We start from the raw sequence: 23548 nt of genomic DNA on the forward strand, positions 1-23548 counted from the left end.
GGCTCGCAGCAGGCTCCGGTGGGGCTGGAGGGGCTACAGCCACTCCAGATTTCACCACAGCTCCACTCCCAGCCCTGTGGCACCACCTGGCACAGCCCCAGCTGAACACCCCATCTCCACCCATGTGCCGGGAAAAGTTGAGGCTACAGCGGGCAGCAGCATGTGGGTGGCAGCGGAGCTGTGACAAAATTTGGGGTGGCTGCACCTTCCTCCCAGCACTGCCGGAGCCTGCTCTTGAGCCCAACCCCTGGCAAGAAAAGCCCAGAGCAGTGCCGGCTCCGCCCTGCAGCTGCTGCTGGCCCTGCGCCATGCAGATCCAGGGGCACACCCCCACCCCCTCATCTTCCCTGGGTGCAAGCAGCAGTGGGAGCTGCCCCCACCCCACAAGCTGCGCCTCTGGCCCTCCCGCCCCTGCCCCCTCCCTCGCCTCGGGGGGGCTGTTGATCTGCACCCCCAACGTCCCTTTCCTCCCCTTCCAACTTAACAGCTGGAGGCAGCTCTCCATGCTTCTGGCTCTGCTCCGTGCTCTGCTACAGCTGCATGCAGCACAGGCATCCATCAGCCCCATCAGGCCGATATAGACAATTTTCTTTACATCAGTACTGATCCAGTTTCAAACTGATGGATCGGTGCACTTCTATCTGTAAGACTGGAGTCCATAATTGTACAATAGTTGAATTCAAAAGTGATTGTCCTAGTTTTATCTCTCAAAAAAAACGAATTAAGAATGAGTCTACTCTAATGCTGAATCCCTTTTTGTTCCTGTAAGTGCACGTATTTTAAGTATATACTTACATGTACTATTATGATGGACATTAGTGTTCATTTTGACACGTCTATAGACCTAAAGCATACAGGCTGTAACAGCATTTACTCTAACAATATTTGCATTAAAATGCACAGGTTAGAAGGTTGCTTAGGTATAATATCCAGAAATTTGAAGGAATATTCTCTAACATACTAGCAAATTCCCTGTCAAGAATGACTGGGGGGTCAGGCAGGGACAGAGCCCTACTGCTCCAGGTCCCACCCTGCTCAACTACTGCCCCCTCCCCACCCCACCCCACCCCTGCCACTCCAGGTCCAGCCCTGCCCCCCCCTGCCACTCCATGTCCACTTGGCCCGCATCTGCCTCCCTGCCTGCCTGCCTGCCACCCCCCCCTCCCTGCCAGCTCTTCTGGGGGGCAGTGGGGCCAGGCAGTAGCCACCATGATCCCCTCCCTTCGCCCTCAGTCAGGGAGGCAGGGAGATGCAAACTTCCCTGGCAACTTGGGCACATGCAGCCTGGGCCGCCCAACCAATCACCACCCACCGCTCAGCAGTGCATGCACAGTTGCCCAAAAGTGTTGTGGACAGACAGACTAAGCCTTTTGTTATTAGATTGGCAGTAAAGCAACAAAAATGACTTGCTGGTTAATCACAATTTTTGGGGGTTGTTGCAGTCATTACTAGCACGCTTAAGATCTCAGAATTGAAAGTTGATCTTTTCAGTCCCACAAGCTGGTGCTAGGGGCTGGCATCCCAGTTGCCCTCCCATTTTAGTTACACTACTGCTTATTTTTCATCTGGCATTTTTATATGTATGTTCAAAGATGTGATATGCAAAACATAGACGTTCCATAAAACATTTCCAGTTTCTACCAATTGTCATCTTCCTTCATTAATACTTAGATCTTTCTGCATATGTGAAAAGAACACCATTTAGAATGACATTGGAATCTTACTCGGGGTGCATGAATCCTCTCCATCATCAGTTTAAGCATTTTAGAGATGTGTCTTTCACTTTTAGGGAAGTTTGTCAGCTTGGAGGAAGGATTATCTTTGAGTTACAGCATTAAGGATCAGGAGCTGAGTAATATCTCTCCATGATTAATCCTGGAAGAGTCACTTTATGTCTGTTCCTCTCTAAGTGGGGAGATTGTGTTTTACCTACCATATATGTTGACTGTTGATGCTTAATTTATTAATGGCTGTAAAGTGTAGCAAGATCTGAGTAAAAAGTAATCGCAAGGAGCCAAATATTTTTTTCCAAAATTAAAGCTACAGAAAAGTTTAGTTATTGTTATGCTTTCAGCTCTTGGGCTTCATGCATATTAACTCTGAAAATTTTTGAACATCGGGGGTGGGGTTTGAGCAGCAGTTTTGTTTTCATTTTTTAATAATGGGTATTTTTGTTTAATATCTGTTGTTTCAGTCAGTGCTAGATGAGATGATGGTGGAACAAACAGACTTAGTTCGCTTGCGAATGGTCAGAATGTCCAATGTACCTGACACCCTCTACATGGTGAACAATGCAGTGCCACAGTGCTGTCATATGATTAGCCACCAGCAAATCAGCAGTAATCAGTCCAGTCCTCCTTCAGTTATAGCTAATGAAACCCCAGGTAAGTCTTCTTGATTAAACTGTGATAAAGAATTTCCTGTCTTGGGAGTTTTTGTTAGATGACTCCTAAATTTCTTGTTGGCCACAGTAGTCTGTTATGCATGACTGGTAGTCTGTTTCATATAACAGATTACCAGGGGTTCTCAGTTTTGAATGGCTCCAAGGCATATTAAGTACTAGATACCTGAATAACTATAAAGAGCTGGAGCTATGCTAGAAGGGTACTAGTAGCCAGGGCAGAAGCACTTATAACTATAGTCTCTCACTGGTACAATAAATATTTTTTAAAATTCTCTGTAATTGGTTTCTACATTCAAAGCATTTACCCACTACAGAAAAATCAGTTCAAGGGTTAATCACATAACAGTGCTCTGTGCCAAATTTAGACTCTAGGGAACTGCCAAAGCAAAAACATTCCCAAAAGTTCCCCTCAACTGAAAATGTTTGCCTACCACTCTTAGAAAAGTCAGCCATAGAAGCAATGAGAGCATCTCACCCAGTCTGAAATTCCATGCTAGCTGTGTTGGTAATTCTGTTGGCAAAAATCTTTGAGACCTATAATTTATTCATAAAAAAGAAGAAACCAACCCAAACCCCCCCCCCCCCCCCCCCGGGGCCCCACTTTTAAGACCCGGGTTTTTATTCATAAAAAAGAAGAAACCAACCCAACCCCCCCCCCCAGCCAGCGAGGTCAGCATTTCAAGTACAGGTGTTCTTTGCTGGTAATGGCTCCCTTCACTTACCGTTATATTGAAGGGAGTGTTCTGGCAGCTGTGTATGAACAAAAATATCACTAGAGTTCAACCAAATAAATTTGGGATAGACGCAAATATCAGCAAACTGCACGTTGATGCAGGAGCCTATTCCTGGAGCACAAATGACAGAAAAGAACTGGCCACCATAGTAATCAAGCAATGACCATCCTGTGCTTTGTTGACTGGTGCCTTGGAGCATATGATTTTTGTCTAGTTATATTCTCCGCCTCGCCACCTCCCCCTCCACTCGCTGCCCCCGCCCCCCCTTGTCTAGTGTCCTCTGACATCTGTACTTCAAGGACATTTGTATTGTGTCAGCAAAATGACTTGTTCTCATTACAACCTTATTCTGAGGCTGTTTATGAACCTTTCCTAAGCTCTGCCTGCAATATTGAGATTAGGTCCAGTAGATTGGGGCTGCTTTGGACCTGTTCAGGTTTTAGTCTGAATCAAATAATGAAAGAGCTGAACTTGGCCTGTGAACTGCTGAATGTGTAAAAATATTGTTCCTTTATACTTTCGCAATGTCTGCCTTCCAGATAAAAATACCATATATAATACCATATATAGTATTCTAGATTGTTTCTGTATCAAAAATTGCTCCGAATTCACGTTAGAGTTGGTAACTAACCTTTTGAAAAGAAGGCCGATTCATTTTACCCCGAAATCCAACCTTTTCATAGTGTTAGTACCGGTGCTAGTATATTGAGTACTGACATAATGAAATGTAGCAGAATATCTGAATGTTGAGTATTGGCATAATAAAATGTAGTAGAGAGGCTGGTTTGGGACTCTTGAAAGACTGATAGAGCAGGTCATTTTTAATGTATTGGGCCATGTGCTAGAAATAAAGAATTTGGGTAAAATGGTGCAAACCTTCTAAAATATGCACTATTGTGGCCTTTCTCAAATTGGCAGCAATTGCTTGATCACAATTATGTGGCATGGTATTTGTTTCATCTCTGACATGTAGATGCCCTTCACGCTGTTCTTGCAGTCTGGTCATGACAATATTTTGCCCTTGTATATTTGTTAACAGACTTGATCCCAGTAGTGCATTTGTGTGTGCTTTTTCTCAGATATGTACATATTTTACTGTGGTCTTTCTGTCCCTGGGAAAAAGAGCCATTGCCAGACAGCAGCATAAATGTTAGATGAGAGCGTTGTGCAACAGGATAAATAAATACCTCAAATTATATATAATTTCCTTTTGGAAAGGTTTTTAATAATTTCAAGATGACTGCATAAAAGAGTTTAATTTTCACAGGTTTGTGTTGGCTTAAAACTCATGTAATTTTTTAAATACATTTTCTGTAGTTATTATTGATAATACATTCTTACAATCCCAAAAGTCTACCAAAAGCATAAAGTATATGCCAAGAAAATCAATGCATCTAAAAGGAACATGCAATTACTGAGATTTAAGATACCCTGGCCAACCAAATCATAAAATTCCTGCATCATAAGGAGTTTACAAAGAATACTGTATTTGTGGCTGACTTTTACAGAAATCAGAAAAATGGTATGCATCTCTACAACTAGCATGTTCTACCCTTTATCCCATAATGACGTTCCTAAGATTCTAACCATAAACATGCAAGTCAAACTACTGTTGGCTTAATGCCAGTCAACTTTAGAAGCACAGTCAGCCTGACGGTAATCCTAAAAGTGTAACTGAAACTAGTCACTGCAGTAGATTTCATAGTCTTTCTTAGACTGTTTAAGAAATAGTCCTGTCCATTGTTTTCACGTCTTTCAGTCCCCAGCCTACTTGTTGTTAAAGAGATGATCAAACGGCTCCAGGAGCTCCGTCATACTGAGCAGGTGCAGAGGGCATATGCACTCAATTGTGGAGAAGGTGCCACAGTCAGTTATGAGATTCAGATTCGTGTCCTGCGAGAGTTCGGACTTCCGGATTCGGCTGCTGAACTTCTGCAGGTATGAAAATCCTCTTGGGTAAGACCACCACCCCCCCACCCCCCCCCTTGATTTTACAACTATGCTGTTTTTAAGAGACTTGACATGAGTCTTGGGAAACTGCATGTTTAACCTATGAGAAAAAAGAAGCATTAAGTGTGAGTGTATGCACACTTAAAAAGTAAATGCAGCACCCCTCCCCTGCTTTTGCATCCATACACAAACTAGGCATTAATAAAAATCTCTTTGTTGAAAGTGCAAGAAAATGGATATGTTAAAATGCGGTACTCCATATTGCAAAATGGGTTTGGAAATTGATTTTTTTTTATTAGTGAGAGACCTCCTGTGTATGTGTCAATTAGAACTGCACCAATATATTGGTCCATATCTTATCAGCACCGATAAAAGGAAAATTGATGTTATTGGCAGTCAGCTTTTTTGTCTGATGTGACTAATAATGTCGCCAATAAATACCATGTTCATGGGTGCAGCAGCAGCAGGTACACAGCCAGCCTGGCAGCTTGGAAGGCAGTGTTTGGCTGGTAAGTCTGTTGGTGGGGTTGGGGGAGGGGGGGTGCCATATCGAGGCCCCCCACAGTGCGGGAGGTAGTGGGGCAGGGCCAGGCTCTGCCTAGCTGGGGCAGGGTGTGGGACAGAGCCCCAAGTGGCTCGTCCGGGGGTGGAGGGGGTGGGGGTGGCGGCTCCTGCTGCTGTGTGCACCCCCTAGGGAGGCATGGGGGGGTGTGCCCCCTGGATCTGTGCATGGGGTGAGGGCAGGCTGCTGCTGCAGACTGGAGCCAGGGGCAGTGCTGGGCTCTTCCTGGCTGGGTGGGGGGTTGGGCAGGGGCTGCGCTTTGGGCAGGTAGTGAGAGTACTGGAAAAGGGGATTGGTGGGGCTCCAGTGAATTTTGGGATGGCTGTAGCCCACCCCATAGCCTCCCCTCCCAGTGCTGTCGCCACCCACCCTGAGTGCAGCCCCAGTCCAACCCCCTGCTGGGAAGAACCCGGCACCGTCCCTGACTCCAGCCCGCAGCGAAAACCCACCCTTGCCCCATACACAGATCTGGGGGGCAGACGTCCCCCGTGCATTCCTGGGGGGTGTGCGCAGTGGCTGGAGCCTCCCCACACCCTGCCCTGCTGCACCGCAACTGGGCAACATCTGCCCCTGCCCCACTTCCTCCCTCACGGTAGGTGCCTGTATGCCTCACCTATACCCCCCCTCCCCTCCCCTCCCTCCAACAGACTTACCAGCTGAACACTGCTCTCCAAGCTGCTGAGCTTGCGTATCGGCAATTGGACTGGTATCGGCTGATAGCTTGTTAATAATCAGCCATTGGTATCGGCCCAAAAAATCTTTATCGGTTTACCCCTAATATCAGTATTTGAAAAAGGTTAAACTTTATTTCCAATATCTATCAACAGTGACATTGATTGGAAAGGCTAGAAAGAAAAGAAACAGAAGTAACGTTAACACTTCCTTTTTGAAAAAGGTTGTGTAATATAGAGTGGAATTGTCCAGTAGCAAATCCCATTTACATTGGTGGCATATTATTAATTTATAAATATATAATACAGAAATATTAATGACGTCTTCTATCAAGTTCTCTGCACCTCTGACCTTCAAATATTCTCATTAGGGAAAATGCTGGATCTCGGATTTTGAAGTTGACAGGGATGTGAGTGATTGTCTTAATATGCTACGGGAGCCCCTCTAGGGAGCATCAGGGGATACTTTTCAAATAACACAAGTGTTTTATCTTTCTGTCACTTAAAATGTAACAACACTAAAGAGTTCAGCCTGTCCTACACTTGAGCTGATTGATTGAAATGCTACAAAACCAGTGTGTCCAGGTTTGACTTTACTGAATGAAAGCTGTATCGGAAATCAAACGAATGTTTGCAATGTTTTGTCTGTGGCCGCTTGGAAAAGAGCTGTTGTCATGCGGTACCTATATTGTACAGAGCATTCAAGCATGAATAAGGACAGTCACTGCTTATTATTTATTATTTGCTTTTTGTCGCTTGTTCTTTCTGCTCCATATGATAGAGTTTTTAAACTGTGCAGTGTAACTTAATTGACTCCTCATAAATAGTAGCGAATAGTCAGCAAGTGAAAATTCAGGTTGGCTCAAAAATAAGTCGGGAGACAAAAAAAAGCTAAAAAGCAGATGTAGAACTAGTGAGATGCTGATGTTAGTCTCTAGATTGCAAGTCTGTCCTGGTCAGTTGAATAGGATATCTGAGAAGAATGCTTTTTGGTTTTCTAGCTCCTGATTTTTTGCTTTCCCTTGCAGAATCCTCACAAGTTCTTTCCTGATGAGCGGTTTGGGGACGAAAGCCCACTTTTGACAGTGAGACAGTCTGGACGATGTCGAGTCAACAGCACTCCCACTGCAGAAACAGTGTTTACAGAAATAGACTCTTTTGTGGCCTTCCATCCACCATTGCCCCCTCCTCCACCTCCCTACCATCCACCAGCTACACCTATTCACAACCAGTTCAAAGTGGGCTGGAAACAAAGGGTGCCGAGTCAACATCCTTCACGTTCATTTTCTTATCCATGTAACCATTCACTCTTCCACTCCAGGACAGCTTCCAAAGCTGCTCCACCTGTCTACTTACCTGGTGTCAAAGCAGCACCACCTGATTGCACTAACACTACGGGATTGGGGAGGCAAACGGTAGCTGCAGCAGCAGCAGTAATGGCAGCAGAAAAGCAAGCAGTAAGTGCATCTCTCTGTCTGTCTGTCTCTGTCTGTCTCAAATTAATGTATTGAAAAGGGAAATTAAGGTGGAATTTAGCAGTGAAGTGGTTTGGCCTGGGAAAATTGGCAATGGAGATGGCTGTATTTTAAAGTGAATCTTCTATGTACTGCCCCTTCCATAAAGTACCTACAGATGTGTGGAGGATTAAGTCAGAATGGAAGGAGTAGAATTGGTAGACTGAGATGGTTGAGAACTCTGGACAGCTTCTTTTAATTAAATACGTGCTCTTTGTCTAGAAAGCTGCATGGGTCCAAGACAGAATTTCTGCTCAAAACTGAAGACGGAAAGAACCAGTGGTTTGGGATCTGGGAGACCAGGTTCACGTCCCTGCTCTGAGTAAGACAGAATAAGGATTTGAGCAGGCATCTGACATCCCAGATGAGTGCTCTCATCACCAGACATCTGTGTAGGAGCAGGGGCAGCGCTCTCTAACTTTTGTATAGGTTTTGCTTGAAATAACTTGGAAAGGTTTTGGTTTCATTTCATATTGGAACAGAAGCAAATGTCAGCCCTACTAGTAGGCTGGAGGGTTGAAGAAGTAGCTAGAGGTGGTGTTCTTGCTGTAAGGCTTCAGTGCTGAGCACTTTAGATCTGATGTAAAGAGACAGTCATTATGTAGAGAAAATCCATGGGGAGTTTGAATGCCTGAGGGGCAGTTTTAAATAGGATTCTAAAAGGAGTAAGCTGATGGAAAGTGATAGGAAAGGGCAAGATATATGCACATATAAAGGAGAGTATTTATGGATTAATATTTAAAAGCAAAGAAAATAGCCTCTAAGTTGATTAACTACAATAGAGTGGTTCTGTGTGTGTTTACTATGTTAAAAGTGCTACACAAAGGAACAGAAGTAGTTGGGTATAATGTAGTTAATGCAGCTGCATGCTGGATTTGAAAACTTCTGCCAGTAAAAGGTCCTAATGCAAAACACAGTTTCGTGTTTTTTTGTATACTGAGATTCTGCTGTTCTGATTGACTGGAGAATTCTGGACTGGCAGAAGTCATCACTCATTTCTCTTTAGCTCTTATTGTGAAATAAGCTATCTTGATGATGGCATGTTATATACTGTAAACGTGTGATGGGGATTATTTCCTATAATTTTTCTCATGGGATTGATTTGCCATCATTCATGTATGGCCAGCAGAAAAAAACATCTCACTTGTATCCCTGGGCAAAAAAATACTTCATCATATTGGTTGGCAGTATTGGATGGGAATATAGTAATTGGTAAAAGTACATTTTAAAAAGAAAAGGTTTTGGGCTAAAATTTGCTAATTATTGATTCTGTTATTCCTAACTCTCATCCGTATATCCAGTGTATAAGATATAGCTGTCTTCACCATATAAGAAGTCCCATTTAGGAAAAATATTCAGGGGCTTTCTTATGTCTTGATTTACAAAAGAATTCATTTTATATTACTTTAAACTTGCCATGTACATAATGCCATTGACACAGGGTAGCATTTGGAAGTATGCACAAAGCCATGAGGTTGTTAACTATAGTTATGTACTAGTAATTATAACTGCTTTAAAGCCATTCATTTATTTTAGCCTGGAGTATATATGCTGATGTATACTTCCTTTAAGTCAAATTGATATAAAGAAAAATCTTGAGTCTTCTCATTAAAATTAATGCCTAAAAGTTAAGTATGGTAGTTACCCTCCTGGATCAAACAAACTAGTGGCCCATCTCCTCCAGAATCAGTTTGAACAACGACCAGTACCAAATACTTCAGAGGAAGGTGCAGGAAACACAGTAAGACAGCTACAAAATAACCAACCCACAGGGGCATGCTTTTCTTACCCCTGTGGTTTTGGGGTGGTTCTGCATCCTAAAGAGTAAGGGAACTTTTTGCAGTTTATTCATTCCTAGCATAACTCTGTAAGTTCTCATCCAAGTGTGGCAATGTGTTCCAAAATGTATGTTTATTGTATAATTCTCCAATATTTTCTGTGTCCTTATTCTTGTATTTGAAAAGTTCTGGGCTTTATATGGTCTATTTTCACTTTATTTCATTACTTGGGAAATTTTTACTTGTTTCTGGCTAGTCATTTCCTCTCTAATGTAAACAATTTAAATCTTTCAAATTTTTCTTTATGGAGGTTTTTTCCGTGTTTCTATTTTGCACCTTGTCTCTGGCTCCTGTTTGTTTCTGCTATCACTTCTTGTGATTGTATGGCCATACATGAGCACTGTGTTTCAGGTGAGGGCATAGTGCCCTAATACTTCCAACTTTTTCTGTCCTTGGATTGCTAGCTGCATTTAATATTTTATTTGTCATGTCATTACAACATGTTTAACCAGGGTATCTCATTGAGCTGGCCACAGGTACACTTGGTGGATGTTTTTGGTTTTGTGTGTTTCCCCTGAGTAGTTGCAGCTAATGTAGAAAGCTAGAGGCATCTTGTAATTAAAATGGAATGCTGTTGACTTTAAATACCATTTTGTAGCATTTTACTTTGTTTTATCTGGAAGATAGAAGGAGGGTGTGTGGATGGATCTAGCCTCTGGCTAGGTCTCACTTGAGGTGTTGGGATGCTCCCAGGTCCCTGCTGCCCCCTCCTCCTTCCTTCACACCCATTAGTGGGAACCCTGCCCCTATCAGACCCAGAATTGGACTTACCCCCATATGCCTGCTGCAAACTCTCTAGGGACCCTGGGAAATAATTTTTCCTGGAAGATTAATTGATATGCGTTTGGGATCCTGTGAATTACATACAAGGAAAGAAAATTCAGCACTACAACTTCTACAGTTTAGCCATATTGCACATGTACTATATGTATGTGTGTAAATATAAATAAAATATAAAACCATAAATGTAATTAATCTGCATTTAGAAGATATGAAGTGTATGCAAAGGGTTGGTTACACTTGTTCTGAATCTGAAGGACCAGGTGTATCAATTTCTGGCTCCCCCCTCTATTTTCTCAGCCACAGTATTGTCTTAATGTAGCATTACTCATTGAATATGCTTCTGATATAAATTAATATCTTGTTTAATATTCACTCTTAACGTTCATTGTTGAGCAGTCTACATTTACATGTACAATACATTTTATATTAAATATGAAATACAGTGCTGTGCACCTATTGAAATAATAACCTCCCATTTCATGAGGAATTGGGGAAGAGGAATTGACACTTTGCTTTCACAGTGGACAAGGACTGTTCTGTAATAACTATATTGGTTACATTACCCCATGCAACGTCTCAATTTGTGTGACCTTTTCCTTTACTATTAAAGTTTTTCCATAGGTAACATGCAGAGTTGGATATTTTCAGAGTTGCTTTTCAGAGCTAATTGAATGGAATAACTTGCTTTTTATAGCTGAATAGTGGGGGAAGTGTGTAGAATAAAGCACAGGTGCACCCTCTTGATTTGAAAAATCAACTGCTGACTGTACTGGAGCAGCTCCAGCCAGTCTGCCCTAATTGGGAAAGTGTCTCACCTGAAATGACATGTGCTCTTAATCTAAGGAAGTTACTTGTTAAGGCTGTTGCTTCCTGAAGGGGATCAGGAAGGAGAAGTGTTATCACCACCAATTACAGAAAGTGATGCTGTGGATTAAATTCAGTACAGATTGAAAAATATAGCAAAATTCAAATGGACTGATTTTGTTTTTTCCTTTCTTACTTTCTTTTCCAGTGCACTCAGCCCATGTTAAATGAACTGATGCCCGATATTGCTATGGGTGTGTCAGCAATGTCTCTGAAGGACAGAAGGCTGCCAGAACTTGCTGTTGACACAGAGCTAAGCCAGAGCGTTTCAGAGGTAGGACCAGGTCCAGCACCGCACATTTCCTGTATTCAGACCAGGCACATGCACAGTTCTCGAAAGAAACATGCAATAGAGCAAAAAATAGATGCTCGAGAAAATCAACAGGAGTATCCAGACTTCTATGATTTCTCTAATGCTGCATGCAGACCTTCCACTCCAGCACCTAGCAGACACACTCCTTCGCCTTCACAAGGCATGTATTTTGGTCCAGATTTGTATAGCCACAGCAAGGCATCACCAAGTGGCTTAAAGTCAGCCTACCTACCCTCCCAGATATCTCCAAAAAAACAAGAGGATTCCAGGAGAGAATATGTGCTCTCCCAAGATGGGCATCAACACAGACAAAAGAATGAGCCAATACACCTCGATGTCTTAGAGCAACCTCCCCAGCGATTGCACTTGGCATTGGCTGCCCAGGAAAATGCTGGTAATGGCCCAGTTCACATCAGGGGAAGAACGAAAATGGAAACTGACTTAACATATGGGCTAACCTCTAACAGACCTTCACTCTCTGCATACACCTCTGAGATGCAAGAAGAGCGAGCTGGTAGGAGACTGGCAGATGATGAGCCTCTGGAACATGGAGCACAGAGAAATACTGATTTGGAAAGGGAAGAGGCAGTAAGCAGAGGAAGGAGGTCTCCAAGCAAACCAGACTTCCTGTACAAAAAATCTGCCCTCTGAGAGCAACCTCCACTATTTCTCTGTTCCTAAGAGTTGTAAACCACCCCATTCTTTCCAACTTTTGGCTGGATTTTTTTCAGCCAAATTCATGAATACTAGCACATAATTGATTTTTGTTTTTCTTTTAATACGGTCTTTGCTTTATTAGAGAGAGCATGCTATCAGTTTATTTTGGATGCTGCTTCTGGGTTTATTTTGTGATTTGAGCAAATTTTTAATTAAGCCTCCTTTTAAAAAAAAAAAACAACAAAAAAACTAGCTGGCACTTTTTTTTACAGTTGGGTAGCCTTTTGCACCTGTATATTTTATTTTATTTGTATTAGTTTTGTACTAATACGTTAAACTTCATTGTTACATTTAAAGGACTGTATTTTCATACTTTTGCATTTTACCTTTCGCCTACCAGTTCCCCATGTGCATTTGGTTGCACACTATGAAATGTATTTTCTTATGAGATAGTACCAATGTGTTTATTTTTGAATTATAGGAATTCCAAAGAACAGCACATCAAAATACTACATTTTAAGTAAGATTGTTTTAGGTCTGAAATCTTCCTGGTCTGTCACTACTACAAAAATCCAGTCTCGTACTGTTCTGTTGAACAAGTTAGCTGGTGTGTTTACTCCTCCTGAGATACAAAGTCCTCTCAAACACTTATCGTTGTGATATTCAAAAGAGCCTAAGGAAACAGTTGGGTGTTGACTGCTTACTTTCCAAGGGCTCCTTTTGAAAATCTTGGCTCGTGTATTCTGGTTCAGTTGTGAATGTGGAGAACTTCTTGGTCACTGAGAAGCAGTTAAGTAGACTAGAATTACTGATTTGCTCATAGTGGAAGACGACCTAGAAATACTTCAAATTGATAGCAGTATTGAGTTCTGCTCATCCGGATACCCTTGTGCTTGAGTGTGTGAAGATCAGAATTCAGGATTCGTTCCAAATCCTAAAGCTTCAGGAAGAACAGGCTTAGCATATGATGTTGTTGTCTAAACTGTTAACTTGTTCAACTGAGAGGGCTGTCTCCCTTGTAGAGATGCTGAGGGGACTGTTCATTGCCTTGCTTTGTTCCCGCCTGTGGTAAAAACAAAGGGCTTCACTTTTAGTGACGTCATTTAGTGTTTCTTAACACATTTTAAGTGTCTCAAATTGCATAATGTAAATCATTCTGTTCTTGTGAACAAAATCATGGAGTGGAGAAGTAACTACTTTATCTTTATTTATAGCTTTAGCATTTTTAAAATACACTTCTATCATCACTTTTTTTTAAGCACATGGTGATGAGACTGACTAATATGAACACAGAGAAAAGGATAGTGATTGTGTTCTTTGTCTTTGTGCTGGGATTAAACATTTATAAGGATATATAGTGATAGTCATTCAAAAGTAAATGCTTGTCAATAGTTATGATACCATTATTTGCTATTCTGGGTGTAGCAAAAGCTGTGGTACCTGATACCACAGTGTATCTGCTAATAAACACCAGATTTTTTTTTTTTTTTTTTTTTTTTAAAAACCCCCTCCCCAGGGAAGGGGTCCCCCCCCCCACCTTGGGCAAATTCAAGAGGAGGTTGGACGATCACCTGTCTGGGGTCTTGTGAACCCAGCATTCATTCCTGCCTGTGGCAGGGGGTCAGGCTAGATGATCTGTTCAGGTCCCTCCTGACCCTAGCTACTATGAAACTACTATAAGAATGATTTCTATAATGAAAAATCTTCCAGCAGTTGAGGACCTCAGTCCTAAGTGTGAGCTAAAGACTATTTTGATCTTAATACTGATTTGTTTTATTTGAGTTAAAGATGCTTAATACTATTTAAATATACATCTTGTTACAATATACTTTTTGTTTCAATTAAGACAGTCATTTCTACTACTAGTCATCTCCTCTGCTCAAAAACTCAAGGTTTCATTAAAGTACACAACGCCTGTGAGCTATAGCACCATATTGTTTAAACGTACTTGTAAGGCATTTCCAACCTATAAAGGTAGCATCTGGGTAAGCTAGATTCATGAGGTTTGTGATGCAAAAAAGCATGATGGTCTCCTGCACAGTATGAAAACTTTCGAAAGGTTCATTTAAGGTACAGCTGTGTTGGACTGTTATGATGAAATGCAATGGTGAGTGTCTGAATCGCACAGATTTGTTTTGGTTTTGGAGGCTTGGTTTTGTTTTATTTTTGTTGTTTTTTAAGTTGGCTTGGGCCCCAAGCAAAAATACGCACGTTGGCTCCAACCTCATCACTAATATGTTGCTTTCACAGAACAGTGTCAAACAATTGTCTTTATAACCTCAAAGAAGATGGGACTGTTTAGTACTGGTGTTTCAGGTTGGGGACTGAGGTTCATTGGTTTTGCTCTATGAAGAATCTAGCACAACACTATCTAACACTAGTCTGAGCTGTATCTGTTGGTCCCACAATCTCATAACTGCTAAAATCCCAATACAGTCATCTCGTTACTAAAAGTAAATGATTGTGCTTGTATCAGTTTATATTCAAAGGTCAATAACCAGTCACCATATACATCTTGGCTTTCAACAGAATATTTAACATTCTGTATAACTTTTACCTAAAACTCAGTAGACTTGCTTTCAGGGAAAACTGCTTTAGCAACTAATAGTGTTGTTTGGATGTGGCACTGTGTGCCTAAGTAGTAAATTGTGGCTAAAACCTAGGAATAGCAGCACCTTTCAGAAGCTTTCACAGTGGAACCGTGGAGGTGTGGCTGGTAAAGAAAACTCAGAAGTTTCAGGAGTATGTAGTTTGAAGGCATCCGTGAAATGTTTTGTTTGGTTTTTTTTGTAGTGGAGTAAGTCAGTGGAGAAAACTTTATGGCATTGCTGTCTGCTTTCTAATACATTCAGTTGTCATTTGCTGAGGTCTCCAATGGGCAATCCATGGTGTTGAGCAGTATTCCCAGGAAGAGATCATGTAAAATTCCAGATAGTCTGACTGGCTGATGAGCTGGTGGCACAGGATTTTAGTCATTTGTTCTCCTGTCCTACCTGCACTTTGCATTTTCATTTTGTCCTACATTTTAAAAGTACATTGCTACCTTCCCCTCTACCACACTCCTCATCAGTTTAGGCACCTCATCAGTGGGTGACTTTTGTGGCACTCCCAGGTAACAATGCAGTCTTTTGCAGATGCATGTAAGGAGGATTGTCATGTCTTTAGTGGACCTTCCTTGACAAGATGCTGGCATTAACCTTTTGTGATAGTGACGTTTTTTCCCCCAAAACTTAGGCAATATTAGACCAGACCCTGCACTGGCTTGCATGAGCACACACATTCAGATGAACTGAACTGCACCCATTTACTCCGATTTGCTGAATTGGGGGGCCAACATCTACATAGGTGAACACGATGCAAAACATGATGGAAAGAACAACTTAATGAAAGCTAATGTTCACTCCTTCCCTCCCCAAACCCCCCCCAAAAAGCAGCAAATTTGCAGCAATTTCATACACAAGACACAAGTTGCCATGCCCTCTGCTAGATCAGCCTTCATCCCCTAATATTTTTAGTTTATCTATAGCAGATAACCCTTATTTAAATGAATCACTTTCAGATTAGAGGGGAAATTCTAAGATCTCCTGTCCTTCTAAATAGTCTGAATTGGATAACTGCTTGCTTAGCAGTTTAGCATTCTGTTGGAAGCTAAAATCATCTGTTGATGCTTCTGTTTTACAAAAAGGATGCCTGTTTTGTAACTTAAGTGTTAATTTACTACAAAAGAGCAGTATAAAATGTATACAAAAGCAACACACAGGTTTTGGGGTCCCCCCCGTTTGTCGCAGTAGTTGTATATTATCTGTCTTGTGAGTTTGTGCTGGGGTTGGGTTGTTTTTAGTTTATTTTCTTCATCAATGTTAAAAGGCTGAAAATTAAAAGGCTCTGGCCCTTCCCATTGCAAGCCTTAGTTTTGGTCTTTGAATGTCTCAACCGCTTGCTTATGTTCTTTAGTTGTTTCTTTTGAAAGAATAGATGTGCTGTAGAAGCACCAGTATTTCTGCTATTTTGAACGCCCCTCTTTCTATGGTGGAGGTGATGCTGAGCTCTGCTGAAGGCAGGGAGCAGTTAAAAGATAACGGTTGGACTTGCAGTTTCTGTAATTATCTGTACTTCCGGAAGGTGGTGTTACCTTCTGCAATGTTACATTTTGTTTCTTGTCCTTGTGCTGTTACTGGTATAAAGTCAAGTGCCTTCAATGCTAAAGGCTCAGAAAATTTTCTTAAACTGACTTCATGTCCTATGCAAGTGTTTTTTCTACAACCTGCATAACCAGTACTTTGTAAAACTTGTTTACGCTTCAATTGTACATAGTGTTTTTTAAAATATAGTATTTTTATTTAGGTACCTCCAAACTTGAATTCTAGTCTTGTGTGACGCATTGTAAAACAATACATTTCTCTTTTGAGTACCATTACAGTTGTAAAAAGGTTTTCACTGGTTCTATTTTTCTACTGTTGCTGAGAAGCATGTAACACTGACTTTATCCTACATATAGTTGGCATTTCAAATAAATGGCTTATATAGAATGTGCTTGTATGAAGTGTCTTCTGTTTAGCCACACAAGACTACCCTATTCTACATCTGTCTGCTTGCTGCTAAATGAGAGTATTCCTGCTGTCCAATTGGTAGAATATAGCATATTCTAACTGCCTAAACCAGCTGACTGGCTCCCAAAGTTTTTATAATAAATTCAGTGAAAAAACAAAGGAGTAAGAGTTTGTCTTAAAAAAAAAAAAATATATGAAAGATCTTAGAAAACTAGTTTTATGGCTTCTTCCCTTCAAAACAGGATATTCACACAGGATGCCAGGAAAGATACAGATGCAATGCAAACTAGTGCAAAATTGGGAATTCAGAATTGAAATGATATTCAGAACTCTAGGTAAAGGCGATTATCTTTTATTAGTTGTTAAGTAGCCTATCAATAGATAGAATATGTATCTATAAATACCATGCTTAAGTAACCGTTTGGGAAGTGAGCTTTCCAGGCTTTAACAGAGTTGAGCATTATCTTAAGTCAGTAGTGGCAATTGAAGGCAATAGAATGACCCATTTTAGTAAGATTTAAGAAGCAGGACATGTAGTCCTTGATCTAGACAGTACTGAGCAGAACAGTTAGAAAAATATGCATTTAACTCAGAAATATGTTTTTGAGGAGCTTGCAGTTAACCTAGATTTAAGCTGTATTAAAATCAGCTTCATATAACCATGGTATTTGATTACTGCAGCCATAGTTTTGAAATATAAATGTGTGACCCAGGCTTTGAGTACACCAATAGTCAGATGTTGCACAATAACTGACTCTAGTTATTTTATGGCGTAGGTTAGTTTCCTTTTGCATATGATGCCATCCAGGCATTACCAACATTTTTTTCTCTTTTGGGAAATGTGGGGGCAGATTCCAAGATAACCAAAAAAAAATTAAACTGGGCTTACTGTTATTGTTAGCTTTATTTTTGGTGCTCCTCCAGCTTTTGTCATGAGGTAGTGGTCCAGATGCTTCCAAGGGAGGGTCTTCAAGATGAAAGCATTTCTGAAGCATGCTTTTTTTTGCATCTGTAATTACTTATTTAAACAGGTGGGTGCAGTGTGCACTTTCACTGATCATTTCACATAAAATGCACTTCATTACTTTAGATGGAGTGCCTCAAGAGCAAAAACAGTCGTGTTTTCAAGTACACTTGGTTATACATGACATTCAGAAGCAGAATGGTAGCTACTAGGGCTGTGTGAAATTTCGCCGCCAGCTTTGTTTCAACCTGTTTCGAAATGGAACAGATAGTCGAAACAGCCTCAAAGCAAAACGAGGCAAGTCAAAACATTTCGACGCTGTTTCGACATTTCAGGGAGATAGGTGCAGGAGGTTCGGGGAAACTTCACCCCAGAGTTTCGAAAGCAAAACTCATGTCGCGTGCATGTGTTAAGCTGGTCCCTGAGAGAACCATGATTGATTGTGTAACACAGTAGCTAGCTAGCACAAGCACCCATGTCACGAGTTTTGCCTGTCAGCAGCTAGCAGTGCAGGGCCCCAGAATCCCTGCCCCTATCTCCTTAACAGCTGGCAGGCTTCTTGCCCTCAGAAGGGGCTACCATTCCTGCAAGTTTCATCCAAATCAAGACAGAAATGACAAAGTTATAGGCTGTTTTGTCCTTCCCCATTATATCATATGGGTGAAATGTTGAAACAGGTTTGCTGTTTCAACAGAACAAACCAAAACAGCTGTTTCGAATCAAAACAAAATTTGAAATGAAATGCTGTTATGTCGAAATGCTGGTCAAAACAGAACGCTGCTGTTTCACACAGCCCTAGTACCTACTGTAACTGCCTTCAACTTGGGGTTGCAATCTACCTGCAGTTCTTCAGGAATCTGGCTTCTTGCAATAGTTTAATGATCTAATTCAGTGGTTTCCAAACTGCTCCATGGAACCCGGGGCTCTGCAGTCGGGGTTCCACAGCAATTGGGGTAGTGGCAGAGCCAGCCAGGATGTGGTGCACTGCCTTCGCTGGGCCAGGTCTCCTAGCTCTGTCAGTTCACACAGCCGACAAAGCCAGGGCTAGGGGTTTGGTGGCAGAAGTGAAATGAAGTGGTTCTTGACTTTAGGGAGTTTGAAAACCACTGATCTAATTGACATAGTTAATGGTGCTTAATCCATTCAGTGCTGTCACCTCCAGAAAAACACCCCATGCTTTAAGATGGACTCAAGTTTTTGTTTCTTGGAGCTTGGGGAAAGAGGCCGGGGTGGTGACTTACACAGCAATAACTTGAGGGGCTTTGTGGGGGTTTGGAATATGTGGTCAAAATATATTTTGCACTGGTGTGTGGGAGTGCATTTTAGTCTGAGTTCTCTTGGTTACCAGTGGTGTGGGGGCACACCCAGGCCCTTACAGAATCATGATGTTACCAGAGTCCGTAGCAATGGGAGTGGGGGATGTAATCTACCTTCAAGAACCATTGTAAGATTAAAATTTCATTGGAGTACAGTCCACATGCAAGATGGGAACATATTAGGTGTGTGACAGTTTCCCCCAACATCAGCTACTGGTAATTAGGGCTATGTGCATTTTAAGTGAGGAAGCAGGTAATAGCAGCTTTCACAGAAGCCTTTGCCAGAGAAAATAACTGCACAGAGGACAGCACAGCGAGCACATGGAGCTCCCTAGCTGCTGGCTATGAAAAGAGCCTTGCTTACTGCCTCTTCCCCTGCCAGCAAGGGCTAGAACTGCAGAATCAACTAGTGGCTTGGCTCTTCTGTAAGTCCAAAATGGAACTGAGTGCCAGGACAGAGGCTAGGATCAGGCCCTCAGCTGATTTAGCAGGCACTGCTGGTTGCACCTCTCCCCAGCTCCCTTTGCAGGGCGACTGCATCTGTGCTCCTCTGCAGATCGACCAGGTCCCTGCCACAGGAAGAATCCAGCCAATGTCATGCAGAACCAGCTCCCCCAGCCTCTGGCCACACACTTCCTTTTTGGGATGGACCTCCTGGAGTGTGGCCTTCCTTTCCCAAGAAATTGCAGAAGGGGCTAGCTTCCCCTAGCTGAGAGCTCCTGCTTGACTGTCACCTTCACAGTCACAGCTTTAGCCTGTTACTAGAAGAGAGAGGCCAGCACCTCCCCTGGGCCCCAAAGAGTGGGATCACCTCTGCAGAACTGCATTGGTTTGTTCTACAGCTGCTTCCCAGATTCCCACATGGCATAACTTCCAGATGTTATGAATTAAGACGGTAACTGGCACTTCTGCATTCAGATTGTAAATATTTCTATTTAGCAGATCAATTGTCTGGTGGAAATTTTACACCTAATGTGAAGATGTTTATTGACATCAACCAATTGCCACGAACGACCTGAAGTGCAGGGGCCACGTGGACTGGGATAAAGAATTTGGCCAGGACATCTGCAATATCATCTCTGCTTGCAAAGGTAAGTGGTTGTGGAGTTCAGAGTCTTACCAGAGCCACCATGGTTGTTCTGGCTGCGAGTCCTGCTTGAGAACTCTAGAGATTAATGGAATTAGAAAGCAGATATGAATCCATGAATCGAAAGCAGTAGTAACAACTTAATACTCCAGGCTAGAGCTTACAACCTAGCTACTAATTTCTGTCCCCAGAGAGCTCAAACTGACTGTGCTTCCCTTCCTGCAGATACTTGGCTGCAGTAAGGAGGGCTGTGAAAGGGACAGGTAGCTCAGCATAGGTGTATAACACCTAATCCTCTCTACTACCTCAAACTAAGCTAGACCTTCCTGGGCAGGATCTAACCTGTAACCCAAAGGAACCACAGAATCAAGGCCATGTCTGAAAAGGATCCCCAGCACTGGTATTTAAGAAATATGTTTCAAATTATGCTTATGGGTCATTTGCAGCAAATTCCAAATTGCTGGCAGATCACCAGAAGAGATACGGTGAACACCTGGTAGATGAGCTGTTCTGAGGAACAGCTTGCGACATACAGAATCATACAGCCTCTTAGATCAGCAGACTAGATCTTGCTATCCCTTGTCTTTTGTATGGGAAATGACTACAGTGTTGTTAGTCAACTACAGCTGTGCAGCTAAGTGACCTTCTGGTTGGCTGCAACACTGTTCAGTTCAAACTTGAAGTTACTTGTTTTTCTCTAGCATTTATTTTCTTTTATTGTTGCAACAAAACAAGAGTTGCAAAAGTTTTGGTGGCAGCGTCCTTTTCAAGAGCTTGCCCAGGATGTAGAAGTCCAAGCTTCAGTGCCCTCCTCTGCTCTTGCATTAAGTCTGTTTTGTAAGCAGCTTCAAGTGATTATAATCAAAGAACCTTAATTAGTGTTTTGGATCATGCCGGCCCATCCCCAAGTCTAGTTTCACTTACCTACTAAAATGGTGGCTTTGTGACTTTTGAACCTTCATACTTTATAGTAGTGGTTCTCAACCTTGTTAGACTCCAGGTGCCCCTCAGAAAATGCCAGCTGTCTGTTAGCTATCATTCATTTCAACTATGAAAGAATAATAGAGCAATTCTTCAGTTCCCAAGAACTCAAAGACCACAACAGGTCAGAAAGGAATCCATAATGTCACAGCCAATCTGAAATCTCTGGGTTTACCTTGTGAATCCTGTGTAGGTGTTTGCACACCTCCATAGTGCTAATACTATGTGGCACCCTGGTTGAAAGTCACAATTTGGTTTCTCATTTTGCTCCTTGAGCTTTCCTCAGGTTATGCCTGTCTATGTTGTTTGCCAACTGTTCTAACAATCTGTTATTGTAATCTTTGAGAAATGTCTTTGCTGAAGGTAAAAACACAGCTATTGGGCATTTCTGAAGTCAGCAACTCTACCAAGCAATGTTGCAGATCTACATTTTGCTTGGGGAGATCAGCATCTGCTCTCTTGTAAAGAGGCTGCCACTATAGCAAGCTCTTGTTTAAGGCCCTTTTGTCTAACTACATACACTGCCCTATGTGTCAGAAGTAGTACTTGTTTTTGTTAAGGCTGCAATTTAAAACAAGTATATCTGGCTGCTAATTACCTTATACTTTTAGGACTAATTACTGGGTTTGGGATTGAATGAATGCTTTCCAGTCAATTGGATTTCTGCTTTTCCATCTTTCTTGGCTCTCATTTCTTTGTACAGCAAGTCTCATGACTTGCACAGGAGGTTGGCTAAGCCACAGCCTCCTTCCTGGCTTGAAAGAGATTTACTGCTGTTTGGACTGGGTGGAAGCAGACTAAACCACACAGCAGTAATTCTAAACAAAGTAACCATAAAGTGTGCACTGTCTGAACAGTCATTTTATTTAAATTTTACAGAATTTTTTGGAGTCCAATATGCAGTTACAACTCCAAGAACAATTGCTACAAAAAAGCACATACAATACCCAGAAATGTAGGTTTAAAAGCAGCTAGTCATATCCGCAAAGAACAAACCAATTGTCTATCAAGTTTCCGCAAAGTAAGATGGTCAAACAAAATTAGTGGGGAGAGTAGGACTTGGGGCGTGGGGGCAAGCAGTCTGGTTAATGTAGGAGCAGAATAGTACCTCTCGGAAAATATAAGCCCTCCAAATACAATTCATAAAGTGGAGCTAAACATTATCCAAAACACAATTTCTCAATCTTTTCTCTAGAACACCTTATTTATAAAGTGGGATCAAGGTTGTACATTAATCAGAAGCTTGTTGACATGTGAAAATTGATACTTGAGTCTTAGGGGTATCAGCTGTACGTTTATTTAAGAGTTTTTGCATCTTAGGTGCCTTAGGGTATGGACAGGTGTTTGTCCGTAGTACTACAAAGGGTCTCAGCACTACACTTGTAGTGTGACACTATAGGGTCATACAGGCATTCAAATCCCCCAAGCTGGAGAGCTAGAAAATCTGCTGGTGCAGCTGTGAAGCAGGAGGGTCTCAACAGGGCTCTGACAGCTTGCAGCTGGGCAGGCTGGTGGGAAGTCAGCTGCTCACTCCCCATCTTGGAGGGCTGTGGGGAGTCTGTGTTATGCACAGCACTACAAAGCCTAGAAAGTCCTCTCTGAAAGTATAACTATTTTGTAGCACTACAAAGACTCAAACTGCTACAAAAGAGCTTGTGTTTGTGCTTAGAGCTACAAATATAATGTACGCGTGTGTGTGGCCTTACCAGTCACAATACTAACAGAATGATCACAACTTCATGTATACTACAGCTGGAAGATTTTAAAACATTAGGCTGCTATAACTGTTTTAGTAAATGTCCAGACTATCTACTTAAGATAGATCTGTTTTAAAACTAAAATGTATTATAAATCTTTTTGTTGTGAAAAAGTATTAATTAGTGGCATCCTATTTACGCTCTAGCAGGGGGGAATTAAGATGACTGTCACTTTGCTGTACAGCAACATTCTACATTTAACAAATGTGAGCCAAAGATTTTCTGAAGAGAAATAAAAAATAATGCCACAAGCTCCACCTCCAAATCAGTCCGTGATTCCTCAACCTTCTTTTAGTCTCAAAACGCCACCCTAGGATTCTGCCTACACAAGTACAATGCGATGTGTGTTATGGGCCTACTGTCAAAATTTGACTTCCCTCTAAAGGACTAAAATAAACAGGATGTTATTAAAGCACATGCCTTATTGTTTAGAAAATTATGCCTCCATGTGAACAGCAGATGAGAACCCACTGTCTTTGTATGGGACACATACAAAAAAATCACTCCAACCAGGAGTTAGTACAGAAGCATTCAGACCAGTAAAGCAACATTATCCAGTTGTGCAAATGCACTGAATTCCAACGTAGTATAGACACCAAGGAA

At 41.8% G+C, this 23548-nt stretch overlaps 1 protein-coding gene across 1 annotated transcript in view; it reads left to right on the top strand.

Moving 5' to 3' along the window:
* The window catches only part of BTBD7 (BTB domain containing 7), a 62090-nt gene extending 48279 nt beyond the window's left edge, over positions 1-13811 (top strand). Inside the window, exons 7-10 of the mRNA XM_006025494.3 lie at positions 2195-2384; positions 4898-5076; positions 7350-7778; positions 11469-13811. Of these exons, the coding sequence (XP_006025556.1) occupies positions 2195-2384; positions 4898-5076; positions 7350-7778; positions 11469-12284 (1614 nt within the window). The 3' untranslated portion in view covers positions 12285-13811. The remainder of the gene's footprint in view (positions 1-2194; positions 2385-4897; positions 5077-7349; positions 7779-11468) is intronic.
* Positions 13812-23548: the final 9737 nt, after the last annotated feature.

Source organism: Alligator sinensis, unplaced genomic scaffold (assembly GCF_000455745.1).
Source record: "Alligator sinensis unplaced genomic scaffold, ASM45574v1 scaffold47_2, whole genome shotgun sequence".
In the NCBI taxonomy this organism is placed as follows: Eukaryota; Metazoa; Chordata; order Crocodylia; family Alligatoridae; genus Alligator; species Alligator sinensis.